Source organism: Diadema antillarum, unplaced genomic scaffold, assembly GCF_040938485.1.
Source record: "Diadema antillarum isolate AM-2024a unplaced genomic scaffold, OU_Dant_1.0 scf00000071, whole genome shotgun sequence".
Taxonomy (NCBI): domain Eukaryota; kingdom Metazoa; phylum Echinodermata; class Echinoidea; order Diadematoida; family Diadematidae; genus Diadema; species Diadema antillarum.
Genome location: NW_027270960.1, coordinates 11,082,641 through 11,106,703, shown reverse-complemented (window position 1 = coordinate 11,106,703; position 24,063 = coordinate 11,082,641). Strand labels below are relative to the sequence as shown.

The 24,063-nt window shown below is 40.1% G+C and overlaps 1 protein-coding gene across 1 annotated transcript in view; it reads left to right on the top strand.

Annotated features, from left to right (window-relative positions):
- Positions 1–24,063, top strand: part of LOC139716929 (insulin gene enhancer protein ISL-1-like) — a 72,218-nt gene that overhangs the window by 22,950 nt on the left and 25,205 nt on the right. Inside the window, exon 4 of the mRNA XM_071628454.1 lies at positions 4,476–4,762. Coding sequence (XP_071484555.1) covers positions 4,476–4,762 — 287 coding nt within the window. The remainder of the gene's footprint in view (positions 1–4,475; positions 4,763–24,063) is intronic.

The window sequence follows — 24,063 nt, the reverse complement described above, 5'->3', positions numbered from 1 at the left end:
TATTAGCGATTTTTTTTTTTTTTTGCATTCGAATACTACTACAGTGTAATACAGTAGTATTGTACAATGTATATAGATCTTTTGGACACTGAGCGCGCGTGCGAGGGGAATACATTATTAGCATCTCACATCGAGCTGCTCACCTCCCCCCATGCTGTTGTGTGTATAAATATGATATGGCGTGCGCGAAGAAGCGGAACGGCCACTACACAAGATGATACTCTTGATAATACAAGTCATCTTCGCGCTCTGCTTGCCACGCGGAAAAGAGACAACTGAGCCCTGTGGAGGTGTACCCCGCGTGAAGGTTCTGAGGAGGAGCGTGTGAGAGTGTAGGCTGCCGCATGGTCGGCGGTGCCAAGCTCATCTCAATTTGCGTGTGAAAGTACTTTTTTCCCAACCGTGCACATGCGATGCGTGCCAGTGCTAAGTACTTTGATGAGCGTGGTGTAAAGGGGGATACCTGTTGATCGTGACTGGTGCTAGCATGTCGAGCAAGGCGCCATACGAAGCGTGGCGGCTTTGGTAATAATAAATGGCGCCACTTGGCGGTAGCTATATAACATCTCACCCTGTGGTGACTCCTTGCCGTGCAAAACAAACGAGGTTTGAAGTAAAGAGTATGCCTTGTCAGTTTAGTATGTATATATAATTGAGGGAAAGCTTACACACACACACACACACACACACACACACACACACACAAACACACACACATATATATACATAGTATGTGTTTATACACACAAACAGTGTAACACTGTATTGTAACATGTACAAAGCCCCTTTTTTACGTCACCAGTTACAAAGAGCTGTAACACAACTATTATACATGTGCATATGATATGAAACATAATGTTCTATTTTCATATACATGTATATATGTACACATATGTAGGATATTATACAATAATTATATATCCATATTCAAAAGTATCCCATCACGTACAGATTTAGTAACAAACGACACATTAAACTGAATTCGACGTTACAAAAACGCACTAGAGTTCACTCTCCTTACATGATTATATAAACGGCAAAGAGGAGAGAAGATAGAAGCAAAAAACAAACAAACCAATGCAGGGAAATGGCGAAGAGAACAAAGAAAAGGATTGAGGAGAATATAGTCAAAAGGAAAGGGATACAGCGGCTGGAAAAAGTGATGGGCTTTAAGTAGATACATATATAAAATACATACATACATACATACAAATATATATATATATTCATCTTTCTCGTTTTGTAAGAACGGAAGCCCCGCCGTTTTCTTGGTAAATAGGAATATCAGACCACTCTATCGTCTGCCCTGGTTACAGGCACAATGGTGATGGGAGAAAAGAGTCGGTTTCTTCAGCTCTATACCGAGCTATCTGTTATACATCGTTGCTGTTTCGAAAGGACTTGCACGAAAAATCTACGAGCAGTGTGGAGCTTAAACTCGTCGCGCTGACTTTACTTTGCTTGGTATATGTTGAATCTTTTAATAGCATCATTACAGATGCTGGCGCCAGAAAATAGATAATATTAAAAATGCAGTCTTGTTACAATAAGAGATATAACGGCTGAAATAATGAGACTGTGCACCAATGAGATGAAATAGAGAATAGAATAGAATGGATATAGAATAGATATTTTCGCGTCCACTCGGTTGATGTTGACAAAAATGGTGGCCATACTGAAAACAATGGTGAAAATTAAATGTAATGAGAACAATGACGGTCATAATAATGATAGCAATAACAACAACAATAAATTGAATATTTGGTTATCATTCTTGTTATTCTTGCCATTATTTTCATTTCTAAGTTACGTCATCAATCTTATTATTATTATCATTGTACTGTCAATAATAGTATTGTTGGCATCACATTCATCATTATCATTACAGTTATCATTAGTATGGAAGGAGTAGCAATAGCAGTACCGGAAAAATGATTATAACTTATGGTGCTTTATATAATCATATTTTTGTCCGTCTTTCTCCCTCTATTCCTATAATTTTGCAACATCAGTTGCCCTTTATTTTTTCTTGTATCTCCTTATCACAGTCTCCATCCCTCACGTCATGTTATGCAATCTTTATCAGACAAATAATACGGAGCACCAACAAAAAAATGAAATGAAATGAAACAAAATGAAAAATGATAAGGATACATTTTACTACATTTCTTCGTCGTTATAAGATATAACGTGTCTGAACCCAAGGGGATAGCTATCTTGCATAGTGTAAAGAACGTCGATCATTCTGAAATGGCAGAGATAGGGGATCACTCTAAGAGGAAGCAGTAAAAAATGGTCTTTGAATCATACTCAATACAGCGATATGTATGTGTGTGATGAGAGAGAGAGAGAGAGAGAGAGAGATTAGAACGAGATAGGTCACACACACACACATACACACACACACAATATACATACCTCGCGGTAGTGAACGAAAATCACGTGACTCCGAGCAAGAGGTCGAAAGAACTATTGCTGAATAAACACAAGCTTCGTCTTCATCAGAGCCAGTTGATAAGGGAAAGGAAAGAGTATAGATGAAGACAGCTTGATGGAGGTATAGATTAGATAAGAGGTGGCCTAGCCATCCATTTCTAGAACCCCACATCCTGCCCCCCCCCCACCATCCTCTTTTCTCCTGATCCTCCCAACAATTCAATGGTATAATCAAAACTAGATCAGCCCTCCTCCTCGTTATACATGTATTTTTCGACTGCTCCCATCCCCCTTCCCCCTGCTTTTTTCTTCTTTTTTCAAAACAGCGTATTATAATGCAAAAATGCATACGTTGTATTCAATATTGGGTGGGGGAATGATAAGGTTGTAATGCTGTTTTCATTGACGACAAAGTCGGATCCAATTTGAGTTAATTTGGATGAGAAATTGGATTATGGCAGACAGAGTTGCGGGAATTAGTCTATTGAGATAGGTCAAAGGGTGTCCCCGTACTGGCATCGACGCATCTCTGGAAAAAAAAAGGAAAAAGAAAAAAGCGGTCGTTGTCGACCTCGCGATGTGCAGCGCAAGTTTCCGTTCTCTGATGGCTCTCCATCAGCTCACAGGGAACGATAGAAATACATGCGACTGTAAGCATAAGCACCGTCTTAGAAATGAAATTGAAAAAAAAGGAGAAAGAGAGGAGAGAGATATATTTGCCTCTTTGACCGAGGGAGGGAAACCAATCTTACAGCTGGCAAAATGTATACTGACTGGAATATACACATTGTGAATATCATCTGTAATATTTTCCTTTCACATTCACGCTCAAACTCTCAAACCCAATAATACACGTACACACACACACACACACACACACACACACACACACACACACACACAAAATCATATACAAGCACATGTGTATATCAGAGTAGATGCATTTTTAAGTATCTTATTAAAGCATCATATCAAAATACCCAGAACCGCAGAGAGAGAGAGAGAGAGAGAGAGAGGGGGGGGGGGGGGAGGAAAAGGAAAGTGCAATTTTTGACATTTTACCTGAATGCGTATCATTATTTTACTTTCGAATTTAGAACAATTGCTTCTATGGTTTCAGGACAACTACTCAAATTGCTTCTTGAACAGACCAGCGCTCAGAAGAAATTTCTGTTTCAAATGATTGGGTTGTGTTTCCCGCTTCTCATATAAAAAGGATGTGGGGGGGGGGGAGGGGGGCGAATATCCAAGCATTCTTGTGAAAAGGAGACCAAGAACCCTCCGTCTAATGAACATTTATTGAAACTTGATTGATACGAGGAGCGAAACTGACAGCAAAACGTAATTTTGTACACAAGAATTGGCACAAACTGCATAAAATACGTTAGTAGACCGGCGCCTCTCTGGGTCTTTTTTTCTCTCTCTCTCGCTGCCATTCTAAGTCTCTGTTCTCTCTTGGTCCTTTTTTTTTCGGGGATGGTGTTTCTGAAGGAAGTGCCTTAAATTACCTGTTTCTGTCAACAAGGATTTGATGAAAGTTTGATGTAATTCATTCCTGGCGCGTCTCAACGTATAGAAGTCAAAGGAAAGCAATATTATCAAACTGGGTATGGGGGTTCCGTTTAATCAGAACATTGTTGGGAGACACACAGGTTATTCACACAGCTAAATTACTTGATTTCCTCAAACACTGTAAGTCGGTACGTCAACAATGAGCCTGATTCTCAGGCAAAAGAGGATTCATATCTTGTGTGACATTCACTGGTTAGCTGCAAACACATCAAAGCATAACTCACATGAAAAGTTGAAATGTTCGTTGCAATCATTTTGTGAATGCACAGCTGACCTAACTACTGTATGTTTAGATGCACTAAACGCTTGTCTTGTAGAGATCCATTGTTTTTGTTTTTGTTTTTGCTGTTATTGTTGTTGTTGTTGTTGTTGATGATGATGTTTTTCTGTGTATGTATTAAGGAAGTGTAATAACGATACATAACCACCGACATATATTTCTTTAATTTGTTGTTTGTTTTACACAGCAACTCGCGCCGAACCCATGCCTAACCGAACTTCGTCCGTGCGTTCGCACGTTCACAAGCAGGAAAAGCCGACGCGCGTACGTACCGTGCTGAATGAGAAGCAACTGCACACACTACGGACATGCTACGCGGCCAATCCGCGCCCGGACGCGCTCATGAAGGAACAGCTGGTGGAAATGACGTCACTGAGCCCGCGAGTGATTCGAGTGTGGTTCCAGAACAAGCGATGCAAAGACAAGAAGAAGAGTGTGCTAATGAAGCAAATGGCCGAGCAGCAGGCATCGAAGGTGAGTTGAGAAGTCCTCAGTCCCACTCATCTGATTACATGTTGTTGATATAAAACTGGTTGATTACGTTTCTCCGTATTAGATCATAGCAGTGAAATCCACCTTGCAACGCTGAGGGTCTTGTGTAACTGTTTATTGTTTGGGTTGTGTGTGTGTATGTGTGTGTGTGTGCGTGTGTGTGTGTGTGTGTTTTGTGTGTTTACAGCAGTCCCGTATATTTCTCCGACTGAGATCTTTAAAATACGGTATAATTCATAATTATGTACCCATATTTGTTGGTATGACTGAAAAAAAACCAACAAGGACAACCCAAGAATGACAAGGGATTACAACCTGCAGGCCTACTGATACAAATTTAGGACGATTTTTTCCCCCTCGTTTTCTGATTACACTTTCATGAAATGTATCTTCAAATCTCGCAGTAAATGAGTCATTCTTTCATTAATCTGTGAATTCATAGAGTTGAAGTCATCGCTACATTGTACGCCCATAAATGTCACATATTGATGACTAAATATCGTCAAAATGTGAATAGTTACCCTGCCATCATGCCATGAAATACGTGCCCAAACTTCGCGCTCAAGCCTTCGTCAGCGCGTATAATATTGTTTTATTATTCTCAGTGATGATGGGATGAGACATTTTTTACACTTTGGCTACAATCGGGAATAACCCGGTTGTCGAATGTTTGAATGAAAGGGGGGGGGGGGAGAAGAAAACCTCACGCGGATTAAGAAACAGGATTATTGAGTGAACAGGAGTAAAGGTAAGGAGTAAAAAAAGTGAAAGGAAATAGTAAAACTATTCTTTATTACTTCCTCACCACGGCGCAAAATTCCTTGCTCAAACCGATTACGAATGATAGTTATTCGATGTGCATTTAAAAAATGTATATATGTTTATATATAATATATATGTATATAAATATTCAAGATTCAAGATTCCAAATTATATATGTATATATATATATATAATATACTATATAGATATTATATTATATTATATATATATATATATATATATAATATAATATATATAGTATATTCAAAATATATATAATATTCATATATATATATATGTATAATGTACTTATGTATGTATGCATGTATATCTAAATTTGTATGCTTTGACACCCACGCTTATAAACTAGCGATCTATCTGCAGGGTGGCCGTTTGAAATGAGAGCAAACATTTGTGTTCGATGACGAGAAGAAAATCATTCTTCTCGGAATCTCCCGCTCTCTCAACTCGCCCGCCTAATGAGCAAACGATGAGTCCGCTTAATATCACATTCCCTTCGCGTTTATGATATGATGACAAAAGTGACAGCGCACCAAATTTGTCCGTAAAAAATACACACACAACACACAACACATACAGAGAAACACAAATTCAGCCCCGATCTGCAACCGGGCGTTATTGGCATCTAGTGAGGCAATAAATCAGCGGAATATCAGTCATTTGCCGTGACAAGTGAAAATGCCTTATTAAAAGATTGATGAGGGTGTAGTTTGATCAGGAAATATGCAGCGGGAATTAATTTTGGCAGCTCTTCCGTCCAAACAGCGGGCTCTGCGAGATTGTCACTTTATCGTTTACCGCGTCGGTTAGTTTCATGCTCATTACCCGCATATACTTTGATACCGTGTCACTCCAATTCCACGGCTCGATATCGACGATTTGATCGATAGCTAATCTAGTCACATCTCACTTTTGAAGATGGCAATATTCATTATTGTTTGATTAGCAATTAAAAGACGAACACCTTTACGAGTGGAGGAAATGGACACGCGATATCTATTGTGGAGATTTGGAAAATTGAGGAAAACACTCCTTTAACATGAGAAAGGTATTAACTTCCCGCCAAAATTATTGTGGCGTCATCAGATAGCAGACGACAAATTTGATTTGACGCCAGCAAATATCACAAAGGACAAGATTGGCTCTCGTTCAATTAAATGTGAGTCTGTTTGTCTGCCTTGACCTCACATCGTCAGCAGATTTTTCTAATTTCTTAGTGTGATATTGGCAGTGGATTGGGGAAATTTTGGAGACTCTTGATCCTAAGATGTAGCAATGTGAATTGATATCCAGTTTTATGGATTTACAAGAAGGTAGCCAGGGATACGTGTATCATGAAGATATGATTTGAAGAAGTGATAAAGAGAACAATCTTTATTGACTGCCACTACTCCATTACAGTTTAATGAAAACAGTTCATTAATATACATGTCATCGAAGCAATCTAGACACAAATTTGTTCAGACATTTCATCTTACCAACCCACAACCTTAATGAATGCGTTAAAACTCGCACGAAATCTTTTGATTACGGAAATATGTAAGACCAATAGATATCGTGTTTTTCTTCCTTTCTTGCTTCTTTTGTATAATTGCCACCAGCCCAAACTACGTCATACATATTCATACTGTCATCCTTCATTAATCCATCATTACACATGAGTACAAAACTGACTGGTCCCAACATTTTCTGAAACTTTTCATCGACTGATCTTAATATTTGAAGTAGACATGGTGTGACTTTCAAATGCCGTTCTGAGCTATAATGCGCGGTGAATGATGTTGTCTGGACCCCTGTAATCTCGTACTGGTATACTGGGTCGGGAGCGCAATAAACATATTATGCAAAATATGACTTACACACGCTTGCATGCTCGCCCAGCGGTTGTTCTAATCATGGTGAAAAATCAAAGCTGATGTCCATCGATATACCGATGGCTTCCCCACACGGTCAGAAAACACGTCATCCTTGTTTGTTGCGCTAATTCCATCGATTCATTTTTTTTTTCGTTTTTGCATACGTAATTCTACGCAAAGATCGCGCGGCGCGAACAAAAGCCGAGCGGTAGATGCTCGTTAAAGGTCTACCAAATGCAGCGGGAAGCGTGAGTATTTCGAGAAATCAATTGGTCTTTGGTTTGAACACTGCTCCGCCTATCCGCACTGTTCGATCTCAATGCTCTATATAAAAGGCAGGAAGAGATTATATTTGGTGAGATGAATGCCAACAAAACGTTTCCTAAATACATCATTCTATTCAAGACATGATAGGATAGATTGTCAAACTGAGTGTAATATTCATCTATTACGTATAACGTGTACACGTAAGTTCCAATAAGGCTGCGAGTTTATTTTCGGGAACTTCTCTACAGCAGGATAATTGATTTTCGCTCCTACAATTTGCGTTTAATGACATCACCTTCATCAATAAATAAGACAGATGAATACCTGCTTTTCACTCTCATTTGAAATAATAGACTAAAAATTCCAAGTTACCTATAGTACGTTTTCTGAGATTTGATACTCTTATCGGTAGGTTTTGACATCATACAACCTGCTCCATTGAACATTCGTGTCATTACATAGTCACCCGCCTCCACATTCAAATTATAAAGAGCATGACACCGATTTCAAGTATAAAAAACCAACGATACTACTAAAATACCAATTTGAAATGCCTGAAACTTGATCAACAGAGGCGTCATTGAATGTAAAATGATAAACGAAGTGGTAACAGATCCATTTTTGATGAACTGACTGAAAGAAGAAGAGAGAAATAGAGAAGTGAAATTTCTAGGAATCCGTCTTTAACACCATCCATCTCCGAGAGGGTCTTACTGTAGTTAGAATGCTCCCTATCTTTCGGGAATGAATCAATTTTCGCCCCGAGCATTTCAGCATTGAATATTATTGACGATAAGTGTTGATGAAGCAACATTGATTTCCCTCCCTGGCTTTGTCGGCATCATCAGTATTCCATCTTTGCCACGAAGAGTGTGATCCACACGGCGCGAACAATCTGGACTTGTATTGAGCAGTCTCATTAGCGGTAGGCAATAATTAGTCCCGGTCTTCTTTTTTTCTTTTTTTTTTCATCCTCCGGCCGCTTTCTCTTCCTTGGGTGTAATTAAGACAGACACTAACAAGGCCGACCAGGTAGTTGGACATTCAAGCAAATTTAGCGTATCTGGTTAGGCATGACAACACGGAGATGACAGAGTTGGGGGGGGGGGATAATTGGCACGATCGACGTAAACATCTTATCTGATCTTAACAGTAATGTATGTATATTGTATACGCATGTATAAGATAATTACATACGTACATGTAAACATATGCATACAATATACACATACATACCTATTACATACAACATACAAACGCACATGCATAGGCCTACATACCTACATGCAAATCTCGGTCGCTACAAAAATTATATCACCACACATAAATGCATATTAAAAAGTATTAGGCCTATACTTTAACGACAATTTTTGATGTAATGAAAACTTCACTAATTCAAATCCAATAAAGAACTTTCGATTCTTGATTCAGCCGTACTTAACACGTGACTAACTCGATGAAGTTCGAAGTAATTTGCATTTTGATACAGATAATCAAGTAATTCCAAGGTACAGCAAATTGCGCATTCTTTATGGACCTCGGATGTGAACCCAAGCAGAAAGAAATTGATTTTTGTGTCTTTTACTGCCACATCTCTTTCTCTATCACCTTTCAAAGTAGTTCACGTCAACTAGAAAAAGAGTAAATCTATAATTGGAACGGTGGTGCTACATATGCCAATTCCTTGCGCATTGTGCTGCGCTTCATATTTCATGATGGAAATGGTTACCAAAGTCAAATGTCCACTTCTAATTGTAGGTGGAAATCAGTGAGTCAGGAACATAGCTGAAGACAGACCGAGAGAGAGAAGGGGAGATGGAGAGATGTAGAATGAGAGAAAGAAAGACCGCGAGGAAGAGCGAGAAGACAAAGAAGGGGAAGAAGGGGAAGAAGGGAGAGGAAGAAAGGGAGAGCGGGAAGATAAGTGAAAAAGCGGTGATGAAAACACCCCACCACCTCGGGAAACGTTTAGTGACATTATGCGCTTCACTAGTAATTCCCTCAGCTCCGCGAAGGGCGAGAAAAACATGGCCGCCGAGACGGGGCGCATCATCGCTGGTAGAGGTTGCTCTTGAGCCCTCTAACCATCCATACATCCAGAGGTGACTCCAGCGTATACTCGCCCCTGTTGTCTCTTTTCAATCTTCCCGCATATCGACTGCCTGGGTCCATCGGCGATATCTTAGCTCCTTCTTAAAGGCGCACCCAATATCGTGACGGAGTGAGAGACATTGACAAAGAGGAGCGTTAAGTTTCTTTTGAAACTTATAAGGCGACGAAGAAAAGCACTGTACACATAGAGTTGGAAATATTTAGATATGAAGCATACATCACAAAAAAATAAAATGTTTACATAAAAACCTTTGACACATTTCGAGCGTAAGTAACGGGTTGTATGCATTTACGTTGGTTACCTTTGAATAATTACTGCACCATTGCATTCGTTGCACTTAGGTTTTGTGTGCTGTGTGTGTGTCATTTCAGATGTAATGTCGGCAATAATGGAAGATGTTATCCCCGTTGGAGGGAACGTCAAATATGAGGAAAGAAAAGTTTTTAAAAAAGTGCCAATGGCATTTGACCGCTGGTCGTTGATTTGTACTTTTCAATAGTGTGACTCAGTCAGAACGTGATCATCTCAAACACAGCTTAATTTCCTTGCATGAAATTCACGAGGTATCGGGAATCACACAATTAGCGAAGGGACATGGAAAAGGAGACCAAATATAGCGTGTGATCGAAACGAGTGAAATCCCTAACAGCTGGGCTGGATTGAAAATACGATGGGGAAGAGTGACTTGGCGAAATGGCATCCACGCTTGGAAAAGTGGTGGAAAGGGGCGTAATTTCACCAGAATCTGTGCTCATTTGCTATCTTCTCTTACGGAGCTGCTCATCTCGGTCAAACGGGACTCGAGGGTGTCTCCCCCCTCCCCCCCCCCCTCACTCACATCATGCGATTTTCTTCTTGGAGACAATAAACGAAACAAAAAAGACAAAAGGTGGGATAGAGAAGAAGATGTTGGGGTGAAATCAACCGTGTTTGCCCTCACCACGCCTGACTAGAGTAAAAGCACTGACAGTCTTGTTTCGATGCATGCCCCTCGTTCCTTTCTCCTCCCCCCCCCCCCTCCTCCTCCTCCTCCTCCTCTTCCTCCTCCTCATCCTCCACCCTATCTCCCTCCTGGCAGCTATTTGTGTTTGCATGTGACCAGGTCACTTCCACTCTTCGAATCTATATCGTTATCTACATTCATATCTGTATTAAATCTCCATGGCTGTATGACTATTATGTCTATAGTTCAATGAAAGTACACAATACATTGTGAGTACGTACAATGTATGTAGATTCAATACATGTATTTATGGAAAAAATGTACAAATTCTGTTTATATGTTTATCTTCGTTATACGTTATTTCGGTCGCTCTCATTTGACACCTAATCTTAACGGAGCATAACATGTTGGTTTCCTCACCAGCAAACATGATATCGCATAAAAGAGATAAACTGTAAATACGATACAAAGTTTTGATGCATAATTCCTGTGTGAATGCGTGTGTCTTCGTGTATCTGGTCCTGAGACGATCTCGCTTTCTGCAAAATAAAACAATTATTGAATTCTGAATTTAACCATGTTAGATAATACCAGTCTCTCCGACTCTCATTCACAGCATTGTATCTTCAAGTGATGAAAAAGAACTTGGGTCAACTTTAAGGTCATATCTCTGGGTTTTGATGGAAGGTCAAGTCAAAGAAAACGAAACTGAAATACATTGATTGAAATCGTACATGGAGATATAAAGTGCGCTCTAGGAATACCACGATATACAGACTGATGGATGAATGTGAAATGGCAAGGGAGAAATACAGAAAAAAACAAGGACAAAAGAGAGAGCGATAGAGACAAAGAATGACACAATGAGAGAGAGAGAGAGAAATAGAGTTATGGGAAGAGAACTATGTCCACAAGAAAAATATGAGAGAGAAATAGAGGGATAGAAAATATATAGACATGATATGAAATATAAAAACAAAAAGATTGAGAGAGAAATAAAAATATAGATTGAGTTAGAGAGAGAAATATATATTGACACATAAGAAAGTAAGAACATTTTTGAAAGAAAGATAGGAAAAGACACCGTAAAAGATATAGGTAGACACTCATATACAATGACATCGGGAGAATGACAGGAGAGAAAAAAAGAGGATGATAATGTAATAGAGAAACAGAAAGGAACAAACACAGTAAAGTATTAATAAACATGAGGAGTGTGGGAGAAATATATCGACCAAGATAATACGAAAGGCAGAAAAAATAAAGACATGATTATATATAATGAAATGTAAGAAGGGTGAGAGAGAGGAAAATGGAAGGAGATAGAACTAGAGATAGTAAAGGAGGTATAGAATGAGAGATAAAGCGAGTGAGAGTTGAAACGGAGGAAATTTTCTAGCGCTCGCTTCGTGCGATGCATCGCGTCAACGACTAGCACTCCCCTGACGATATCATTCGGCCATTACACGCGCTGTGCAGACTGGCGCAGAGCGAAACATGTGTACCACTCACGATAAAGCCGGTACATCTATCTTTCCTAACGTTCTGCATCCAGGCAACCCAGCATTACGCATTAACTTAAAGGTAGCATCAACCTGTGGAAAGTGATTTCGATTCCCACCTTACCTTGTGCGATGACGGTACAGATGTGTGTTGCTTTCCATTCATCGTAACCATGCTAACATAAATTCACGTTTATATCAATACGAATATTCAACAGCCATTCCCCATTGATCAAAACTGCAGACGGAAAATGTTGATGTGGCTTTTTATTGGAATAAGACACGAAAGACTTAATATGAAGCACCTAATTCCATTACAGTGGTATTACACGCCTTCATATCTCCTTTACATTAAATTCGCATTCAGCATTACATCAGCGCAAGAAAGGTCATCACAAACGCCGCATCCTTTCTGTGAAATGCCAGACTAGAGTTGAGCAACGTAAATAATTATGTTAAATTTAATCCTTAGCAATGATCATCTTAGTAGAAATTGTGAAAACACCCCCCTTCTAAGGCATCACCGGTCAAAATTCTCTTCTGCTACACATTGTGTTATTGAGAGATGCAAAAATATCAAGTTAAACGCTATACCCTGTAGTCCTGTATACAGTTCTTACGAAATGTATCGCCCACGAGTCAATGCATTGTTAGGCAGAAGATACCAAGTCTTTGTATAAATACATAAACATTCATGTCAATGTGTTCGCAATACTGCCAAAGCCAATATATCAAATGAATCAATGAATACTTTTTTAATTAAAAAAAGGCTGACATTTGTTGACAATGACGACGGAATAATAAAAAAGACATAAACAGTCTCGAGTAAAGAAAGAAAAAGCGATATTTGACCTATCGAGCTGCCACGACAATATGACTCAACTCTTCGACCAAGGAATGATAACAATGATTACTGGTATTTTTTTTTCAGCATTGATGTCCATTGATGGCAATTGCTCTTTATGTCAATAATCACACATAATTTTCCTGAAATTATTCGTAAGTACAGTGTATGCCATAACATCTTCGTCACGATGGCAAAATACATCCATTGTAGGCATGTTACATTATAATGTATCGACACAGCCAAAAAATGATACTCAGACAATGAGACCAACGCCCCCTCCCCTCTACAACAAACAAACAAACAAACAAACACACACACACACACACACACACACACACACACACACACACACATTCACACACACACACACACACACACACACACACACACACACACACACACACACACACACACACACACATTCACACGCATTTGTTTTATTCCTCACTGATAGTATGGATTGTATACTACACAACTTTGATTTTTTTTCATCTCTATATAGTAGTGGTTGTGCTAATCTGCATCATATCATGTCATACAACTGATTTTCTTTACAATTGGTCGCATATGATTATGACTATTGAAGATATAAGAAAACCCGCAATTTTTAAAGAGAACAAACTGGAGAAGAAAAATGTTAAAGGAGACAGATACTTGGAGATTTTTTGCTGCATTTTTTTTTTTGTCTTCCATATTTCCGCTGCCGAGAAACCCTATCTCCATCTCGCTGTACAAAGCGATGCTGCAGTCCGCGGCTTTCATCGCGACGTAATAGAATTTCGAGAAATCATCTCAGATCAAAACATGATCGCCAATCGACAGAGATCAGACAGAAAAAAGAGAGAGTAGTCTCCAAGAACAGACGTTTGGTCTTACTGACTCCAAACATTGTTATCTAACGCACCTATGTTGATGCACATGCGATCCGCAATCAAGTGTCATGTGAAGTGACATTTTCAGTATTTTCTTTGTGTTAATTATTGAATGTTTTTACGTGCGTGCGAATGCGTTGCGAAACAGTGAAAGTGTGTACGGCAACGCGTAAAATGGAAAGGCCAGTGAGATTGTAAGCATAGACGATTCACCCCAAGACTTTCGTCGATCCCAGCCGAAAAATGAGTCCAGGTTTTGGATTACGACAAAATGGAGAGTTAAGCGAGGGGCCTATTTACAATCGGATGGGATAAGCGGTCGCATTCTGAATTGAGATTACGACAATTACATTGTGACATTTCATGCTTTCCATGCGAGTTCACGTTCGGTTCACGTACGTGGCCACGGGGGACGGAATTCTGTTTGACTTCTATTCTCGTTGTGCTGCTTCTGTTCTATACGCGTGCGTTGGGGACTCCCGTGAATAATACTCGGAGATGACCTAGGCCGAAATAGATACAGCGGCATGTACACATAGAGCGTTTTGATATAATCATTACACAACAGAAGTATACTCAATATATGGTATCGTTTTGTCCAGCAAAATGAAAACAATCACACATTTCTAGTAAATATACTTATCATTCGCAATTAAAGGGTCTGTTCAAGAAAAAAAAGAGGAAAATATCAAGGTACGCCTGAAAATGAAAATTCACAAAGGTCTAATTTGTGTGTTTCTTATCATTGTTTTTAATATCTTTATGTTCGCTTCTTGTACATTGGAATGAAATGGGACACATTTCTGGGCTTGTGTCCTATGCATATTATTGTTTCGACAAGATTGATGAAAACAGATAATTCTTGACAATTATGCTTCTCTCTCTTTCCAAATTATTTTACAAACGTCTGTGCTACTGTATATAAGCAGGAATGAGCCCTAACAATTTTATCATTTCTCTCTAGTCAGTTAGTGCAGGGATGCAACTGTATTATTAATATTATTTTTGCCGTTTATCAAAGAAAAATAAATGAGAGAAAACTAACTACATCACTTGTGTGTGTGTGCGTGTGTGTGTGTGTGTTTAGAAGAGTGATTCAGCAGCACAAGTGAGAAGAATGTAGCTGCTTTTTTTTCATACTGTATAGTTTCACCGAGAAAATGAGCCTGATATTGAATGAAATTCAAATAAAGAATATAGTAAGTGTATGTGTGTGTGTGTGTATGTGTGTGTGTGTGTGTATGTGTGTTTTACCTTCATTGTGTGTGGGGGTTCTCGCAGCATGGAGAAAAATAATTGAAGATGATAACAGATAATAATCCCTTTAAATCATATTTTAATACTCAACACACAAAATGGAAAATGATAAACAACTTTTTTTTTGTGGGTCTTTTTGTGTTATGTTTTTGTTTTTATTCTAAGTTCTAGGATACCGCGAAAGATTGTGGTTTTAAATTGGCGACAATGAGTATGCGAACATCTTGATTTTCGTCAACTTTTCCCCTTTGTCCTGCTTTCTACCGCGTCAATTGACCCCCGCAACGCTACACTCAATATCTGGCGTCATCCAAATCGAGGCGTATCCTCGCGCAACATTACCCTCCGCGTCAGAGCGGACGATAAGTATACCAAAGAGAGAGAGCAAAAAATCTCATTACTGGCTAGAACAACAAGTTTTTAACACCTCCGTGACACTCATCTGCTTCCACCTTCCCACCTCCGACCCATCATCCCATTCACAAAAAGCAGGAGAAGATGGAAATGGGTGAAACCAATCTGCGACCAATACCCCAACAACATGCCAGAGTCCTCTTTTTTGGCGCTTTTCTCTTCATCACACAATCTTCGGTTACGCCATGCGATCGCGATGAAAAGCGTTTGGCGGGAAATGAAACTCTTGCACACATACACGCACACACACACACACGCACACACAAAGCCTTCTCCGCGGACACTCGCCCTCCCTTCACAAGCCACTCCCCAGCTGTATGTACACCGTGTTCGTCGGGTTGAGTGTGCGGCTGGGTTCATCGTATTGCCCCACGCTCAAAACCTCATTTACTCAATTGGAGTTTTCTTATAAACATGATCGGACTTGAAGTTGAATTACCGTCTTAATGGTGAAACGCAAGTCGTCGGATCGTGTCGTCTGGTCGAGAAATTCTCGTCGGGCGTGAGAAAATGCAATCTCGTGGAGGACAGTGAAAAGTGGGATTTCCTGAACCTCGGTTAACTGTCTGAGATGATTCACTTTATATCCATTTACAAAGTAGTGAAAGCTGAAAACGGATTGTAGAGCAGACGAGGACAAGGCAAAGCAGCTCATTTGGAGCTTCGATAACAATTTTAATACTATTGTGAACTATAAAAAAAAAAGACAATTGAGTAATTACATGAAAGAAAGAAGGGGTGTTAATGTCACGCTTATGTTGTTGTTGTTTTTTAGAAAGAAAGAAGAGAGAGAAAAATGGGGCCCTATACAAATAATTTGCCCAACACGCTTATGTCTAGACAAAATTAATGCTCCTGTAGCTGAAGATAATGAGATACACGCCCACATACCAAACTCATGTGTTCAATAATATTTTGATCGTTGCCCGACTGGTGAATTTTGAGTTGCATAAAAACTTGCTTGAAATACGTAATAACTCCTGGCGACATGGAAACATTTAACACAGGTAGGCCCTATTACACTCTCTTGCAACGTCTACAATAATGTCGCTGCTGTTTGTCCACCGCACTGATTGTCATAATCAACTGGTCATCGGCTGGTCATAGAAGAAGAATTTATCCAAGATGGACGGAGATGAACTTCAACTTCATGTTACTTCAAACAATTCAGTTGAATAAGGAGTGGAAGGGAAACAAGCAATTTAGAGAAAGTTATAGCCTCGTTTATGCAGTTCATTCATCGTGATCCTGTTTTCTTAAGAATATCATCTTATGTACCCAATAGTAATCCGATTTTCGTGCTTTCTTTTGCAAGTTAAAATATTTTTTTAAGTCATTACTTTCAGGCATATCTATTCACAGTGGCCTGATCGTTTAATTTAGTATGACATGTTTTCGTATTCTAAAAACCGCATTTTACGAAAATCCCTTTTCAAGGAAAACCTGGAGACCGGTATCAGTGACAAACAAAAAAAAATTGCTGATGGCGTTTGAGAATTTATCGCCATGTTACATATCAAAATGTGTCAAACATTGTTCCCGCCACACATCACAGAGTGACATACGTGACTACGTCCTTCCGGCTACCCAGCTCCCAACCATATTAACTCTCGGTGTCTCCTCCAGGAATTCCTACCCTTGTTACGAGGTGACTCACGGTTGGGCAGAGGTGTACGTATTCGGCTCATTGTTTATAACATCAAAACATTACATCCGAGCCGTTCTGCGGTGAATTTAGACTGTTAAGCGCGTGTCATCTCACCCCACCCCACACTACCTCACCTTCGCTCCCTATGGTGTCTGTTTTCTACTCATTCACCTCCACTCTTACTCCTCATAATTTTCCCCTCTTCTTACCCGTATGAAATCGTATAGATCTCTGCCGTCGCTTTCCGCTGTACGCATTGTCATGTCGTTACGATGGACTGCTATCGCTCGTGCGGCTATTTTCCTCTTTTTAAAACGCTTTTTTTTCGTCTGTTCGTTCTGGGGTTTTTTTTTTCCACCGTCTTCCTGGAGTTGACGACGCCAAGATTTGCCCGGGTAAGCGAGTGTTTATATTGCAGTCGCCCGTGAGGCCGGGATGGCCTCGTAAATCAAGGTCGGCTAAAAGCAACCGCGGTTCACCCTCTCTCGTACCGCCATGAAAACGTAGAAACAAAAAAGCGAAGCCACTTTCATATAGTTGTCTCTTTTTTGGGTTGGAAACATGGTTTCGTTTTAGTTCTATGATGCTGCTGATTGATATACAGAGGGGTTTAATAGTAATCACATAGATTTTTATCTTTAGTCGATTCTCCTCGCATATAGGGATCTTTGTAAGCTGCGATCTACATTTTTTTCTTGTCCGCCTTCAACTTAGATGTCATGTATCTAAACATTAAACATGGAAGCAATGATGAAGCCGATCAAAACTGTTTGCCGAACAAGCCTTAAATCGTCATCTGTTCAGAATCTGGCTCCACCCAATGACAAAGAATGCAACGTTGGCCAGTTTCTATATGTATATGTTTATGCATGTAATGTGTGTGTCTATATATAAGTATATAATGTATATGCATATTTGTATATACATAATATATATGTATAATAATAAGTATAAATGTTTTTGCATATGCGTGTATACGTATATGTATACTATTATGTATGATGTACATATCATGTGCTGCGTGTGTGTGTGTGTGTGTGTATGTGTGTGTGTATTTAAGGAAGCCTTGAAAGGAAATCTCTATGCCTGATATGTTTTAATGCAATTTATGTGAGAATGAGATGATATAAGATATTTATTGTGTAATGTGATCATGAATGACTAAAGTGAGCGATGTGATTTGGGTCATTAGATTTTTATGTTTTACCCGGGGCAGCGATCAATACACGTGCAATTATTACAACTTGAACGAACGAGTCGGGAACGAAACCGAGGAGAGCACTTAAAATTTACCGATGCCCAATGAGAAAATGAAACAACGGGAAGTATGTACTACTGGAAATTCTCTCACAATACTAGTAAATATATACACACTTGTATATGTATATGTATGTATATGTATATATATATATATATATATATATATGTATATGTATTGTGTATATGTATATGTACAGTATATGTATATGTATAATATATGTATATGTATATGTATATTACGTATATGTATATTACAGTACCCTACGTTCTTATGAATAACGAGTGGTGTTATCATGTAGAAATACAACGCTGAATCTATAGTGGTTAATAAATACGCGTGTCTGTAATATGTATTGTTTGGGGGATTGTGTGCTTGTTTATCAATTCACTTTTATTCCTTTAACTCATTTATGTATTCTTTATATTTTCATCCACATATTCATGTGTTTCACCATTTTTAAAATTCTCTGCCGTTTCATAATCAATTGCTGATCCCTTCTCTCTTCTCACCCTTTCTACTTTCTATCAAAAGTGGCTGTAAAAGTATAACTAGGCATTCACTGCCCAAAGAAAATCATGCATCAAAATTTGGAGGGAATTTTCATTATCAGAAAGAGTAGTACTGGCGAGTTGTGTTGTCAGTTAAGGCAGATTTTCAACGGGCATTTTATCTTGCGTAATTGTATATACGCTCACTAGGTCAATATCTCACTAAGATAAGGAAAGACAGGGCTCATATCTTGTGTACGCGAGTTTTGAAATTGCCACAACCCTCATGGTCATTGCTTTCAGTGAGATTTGTCTACCAGTCTCTTTGAGTGGCACTGGAGATGTGCAGCCTGACATTAAGTGCGTCTTCTGTGGTTGGATGATGTGAGATTGAAACTTTCTCCCTGCTCTGCAAGTTATCATAACAGCGCATAATTGGACCACGTGATATAAGGCTCTCTTTCGTACACAGTCGTGGCGGCCCTGTCAAAACAGAGCGAGATTACGTATCACACATAGGTTCATGGACGACCGTCGTATGGATGTATCGGGGGAAAGCCGAGAGAGGGGGGAATGCACAGCGTGAAAGAGAAAAGGGGGATGGCGGGTAGGGAGGGAATAGAGGGGAAAACAGGAGAAAAAGATGGAAAGTAAAGGAGGTGGCATTCACCATTTGCTGTATCGATGACAGTGCCGATTTGTATGAAAGGGAATTCTTGGGTAAAGCGCCTCAACGTGCCTATTGAGCAGGGGACAGGTATACAAGTAGCCTTGGTAGGCCCGCTGGGAGGGAGCTGCGGGAGGGAGGGGGAGATAACTCGAAACGCAGCGAGTGCGCCATTTAAAGTGTTTCAGTATGGGAGGTCGATGGCGTAAGGAGATGAAATGGTGAGCGATAGAAACATATTCTATGCAGACGACAGAAGATTTTTATTTTAATAATTAGCATGGTGAAAGTTGACAGTATAAGCAGGCAGAGTCTCATTGATGGACAGACAGACGGATAGACAGACAGACAGATAGACAGACAGAGTCGGAAAGGAATGAGCATGATGGTGACGAGTGGATGCAAACTGTCACCTGTGCCGAAACACAGCCACATTTATAAATAATAAATGATGATGATGGTGATGATAATGAGAATATAAAGAAAAAAACCCGTGCAGATTATAAGGCATGGACCAATTAGATACATGTGTACATGTTTCTTTGTGGGTTTTCTCCTATTTTTGGATCTTATCGAGGTTAAAGCTGCACATAAGAAAGATCTAAAGGTCACTAGGGGAGTCTTCAGATATTCATTTCACCTGTCATCTACACAGTACGCTGTTTTCATGGAATATAATAGCCATCCATGGAAATCTTCCAGCTCTATCGTCTGCTAGTAAATGCCCATGCATTCACGTCGATCCCGTGTGACGAATGGGTCTTTGTTTGTGCTGCGTTGTGGGTAATCCCAAACATTGCTGCCCGGTGGCGCCCTCATACGACAGCGGCAAGGATGTGTGCGTGCGTGCATCGTGTGTGTGTTGTGTGTGTGTGTGGATTATTTTTTTTTTTCTCTATGGTGCTTCGCAGCGGAAATACAAATGGCTTTCTAATAGCGCCCAAACGCTCGAAGCCGGCGAGAAGAGAATTGTAGAAGGTGAATATCGAAAATGTGAAGGAGGTGAAAAGCGAGACGCGAAGGGGACAAAGAAATTAAAGAGTGAGAGAGAAAGTCGAAGACGAGGGTAGAACGAGGGGATGGGGAGAAAAGGACGTGTGTGTTTTAGTCCCACTGTGTAATCAGCCTCGACAAACATTTGCGTAAGCTTGGGGAAGCCAAGATTAGCAATGTGTGTACATGCAAGCAGGGAGCTTCTGGATGCCTTGTTCACGGTGCTTCAAGAAAATGACTTTTGGGGGCACGTCTAGTTAATGAGAATAATGAGAATAAGTCCAAATAAACACTTTAATGAGAATAATGTCTGCAAAAGGTATCATGAATTACGATAAGAATTACCGAACAATACTGAAGAGGACGAAAGAAAATACGATAATAATCCGTCAAGGAATGGACATACATTAAGTAGCTCCTACGAAAAGAGCACGATCATTACTTCTTTACCAGTCATATCATAATGACAGTTATTCAATAGAAATGTAGTATCAAATTTCAAGCCGTCTGTATTTCAGATTAGCAAAACAACCACTTACAGTGGAACCATCTTCAAATTGCTGAAAGCGTTCATGCCCTCATGTATTCATTGTAATGCCTTAAATACGCCTATACGTAATTTCTAACATTTTGCGATATCACTCCTTTTTTGCAGGTACTATCCCCTTTTCAGGATCGTTTGACGAATTCAGAATATATATAAGTGTTAAAATTGATTGTTCGAAATCACAGCCTTAGATTTCTTGGATACCCTGTAGACGGGGCGTTGGGTTATATCTCCAATTCTGTGGCAACTGAATCAAGCCGCGAGTTTACTCAGCCTTTCGTTGGTCTAACAATTCGCGCGCAGTGTGGTGAAAAAGATATGCAGACGATTTCATTTTGATCACCAAATTCAGCCTATTCAGCCAAGTTCCCCCCCCCCCGACTTGCATCAATCCACGGTTTATTAAATAAATGGAATCCTTGCGTTATTCCACTCACTCTCTGGTTCTTCAATGACAGCATTATGATTGAAATAAACGGTTCTTTCGATGCTCATACCAGGGGTGGGGGCTGTGGAATTGGGTAGGTGTTAATATCCACTGAGGACGCGCCACACCTGAGTATTGGGCGTAGGCTTGGCGCCAACTTGCGCATTACCTTAAAATCCCCTCGATGTCTGACAGTTCTACCAGTGTGCACGTTGATAGGGAAGTGTGATTGAGACCATGTTGTGGTTTTCACATCTCATATTTTCGCTGCAACAATGGCCTCACCACACACGTGCTTAGTTCAAATGCACTTTTTGATATTTAACAATGACCATCTAGGCAACGTTTCTGCGACTATCGTCCACGTTCCTGCGCTGCGCAGTTACGCGCTGACCCTACACTCCAAACAGACGACATTGACGCGGGGCAACACAGTTCTCTCCCTCGATAAACGACGTCTGGAATAGCACGGTATCATAACAAATACTGTGACAAACTTCCGTCTGTCTCCCTTAGATTGCAGAGATATGTTGAGGCTATGGTTGACAGCCACACAGCCTGTTCTTCTTTCGATTTTTTGTCATGTGTTGAGATGTCACATCAAAAGCGCGTATATACATGTATGAGTACAAGAGCAGAAGCGGATAAGTGATAACAATGTTCTTTTTAAGTCCTAAATAAGCGTCTCCAGTGGTAAATGCAATGGAGATTTTTCCCCTCTCGTCGAGTTGATGGGTGAAGTAAGCTGTGCACATTCGACATGTCGACTGGAGAAGTTGATAAGCGTTACACAATAAATATAGGAGACGATAATTAAGAGAAAAGATGATGTTGGCGCAGAGGTGACCTGCTGATACCGTAGAGCAAAGATGGGGAGGACGAAGGGATACCGGAGCAGACGACATTATGCCTTTCGTGTTCCTTCATCTACTGTACCTTATTCAAGCTACGCATAATCGATTGGCTACCTTCCCCGCTTAGCTGTCATTCTTCTTTCATCGTGTTCATGGGTCATTACAGACGACAATGTGGAATTTTATAAGTCTTCTCCTTTTTCTTTTTTAATACCTTTCATTACGACGATTCATCCTCCTTAGACGGGCCTCATGCTCCCTGTCGATATTACATTGAGCGTGGACGCTTGCCAAGGACAGATAGGCCCATTCGAAAGAAGGTAGACGAAGGTTTAGCCCGTTAGTTGGATAATTGCTAACTTTACTCTTGTTTCGCATGAATCATTCGCGTCCATTGTATATAAGTCTAGCGAGAGCGTCCATTTTTTGGTTTAGGACTCGGTATCCTTTCGTAGCTTTTCACGACGCTGCCGAGAAGTGATGTGATTTTTATTCGTCACTTAGGCCTATTACCTCTATGCGAACGATGTTTTTGTTTTGTTTTTTAAGCAGGAGAGAATAAACAAAACAACAACTGTCAAAAAATGAGCTTCTTAGAAATTGGTTCGTCGGTGGGACAAGTTCCGAGGTGGAGAAAATGACGTACTCTCTATGAAGGACTGGACAGGGTAATTGATAGGACACGTTATCCGCAGAGACAATGAGCTTTAAATCTCAAGATATGAAAATTGATTAACGCAGCTCAGAAAAGAACTGGAATTGACGTAACGGCAAATCTGCGTGGTCGCTCTGAGTTAGAAAGTATGCGGCTCTAACCACCTCACGGACAAATTAACGACCAATTTCCAACATCCTTCAAATATTCAATGGGTTTCCCGCTCATCCTATTATGTAACGGCCGTCAATCTATGCATTTTGATCCACACGACCGTATGTGACATACGGTTCAGGTGTTGGACAGGAACCAATTCAATCGATACGGCCCGGTGAAATGCTTTGTTACATGCGTCCACCTCGGATGTTTTTACCGAGACTTCAAAAGAAAAAGATCGGCAAGAGAGAATGACCATAGCGGACAGGGAATAGGGAATGGGAAGGACATAGATAGAAAGAGAAAGACAGAAAGAAATGGAGAGAGAGGGAGAAATGAGAAGAGAAGTGGGGGGAGGAGAGATGAATGGAGTTTAGAGGAGAAATATTAGGTGAATGATAGTGACGCGCACGTCGCTGCCCTATTAGCGAAGCCATCTTGATGGCGAAGCGGTATCTTTCCCGCCTCTCACCAGCCGAGCAGCACACTACACTCAGACACTTGAAAACGTACACCGTAGAATGCCCCTGAGCCTACATGTGTATTCGTCTTTGTCTTTAGCAACGAGAGGAGTAAGAGGGACAGAGAGGAGAGAGAGGGAAAAAAGCCATCAATTCCATCGTGATCGAAGTACCCCGAACAAACCAACGGTGATCGAGTTTCGCCGCCGCTGTTTTTACATATTTACGTGTTTTACTTCGACTCTCAGAGAGAAGATGCCCCGAGTTTAGGA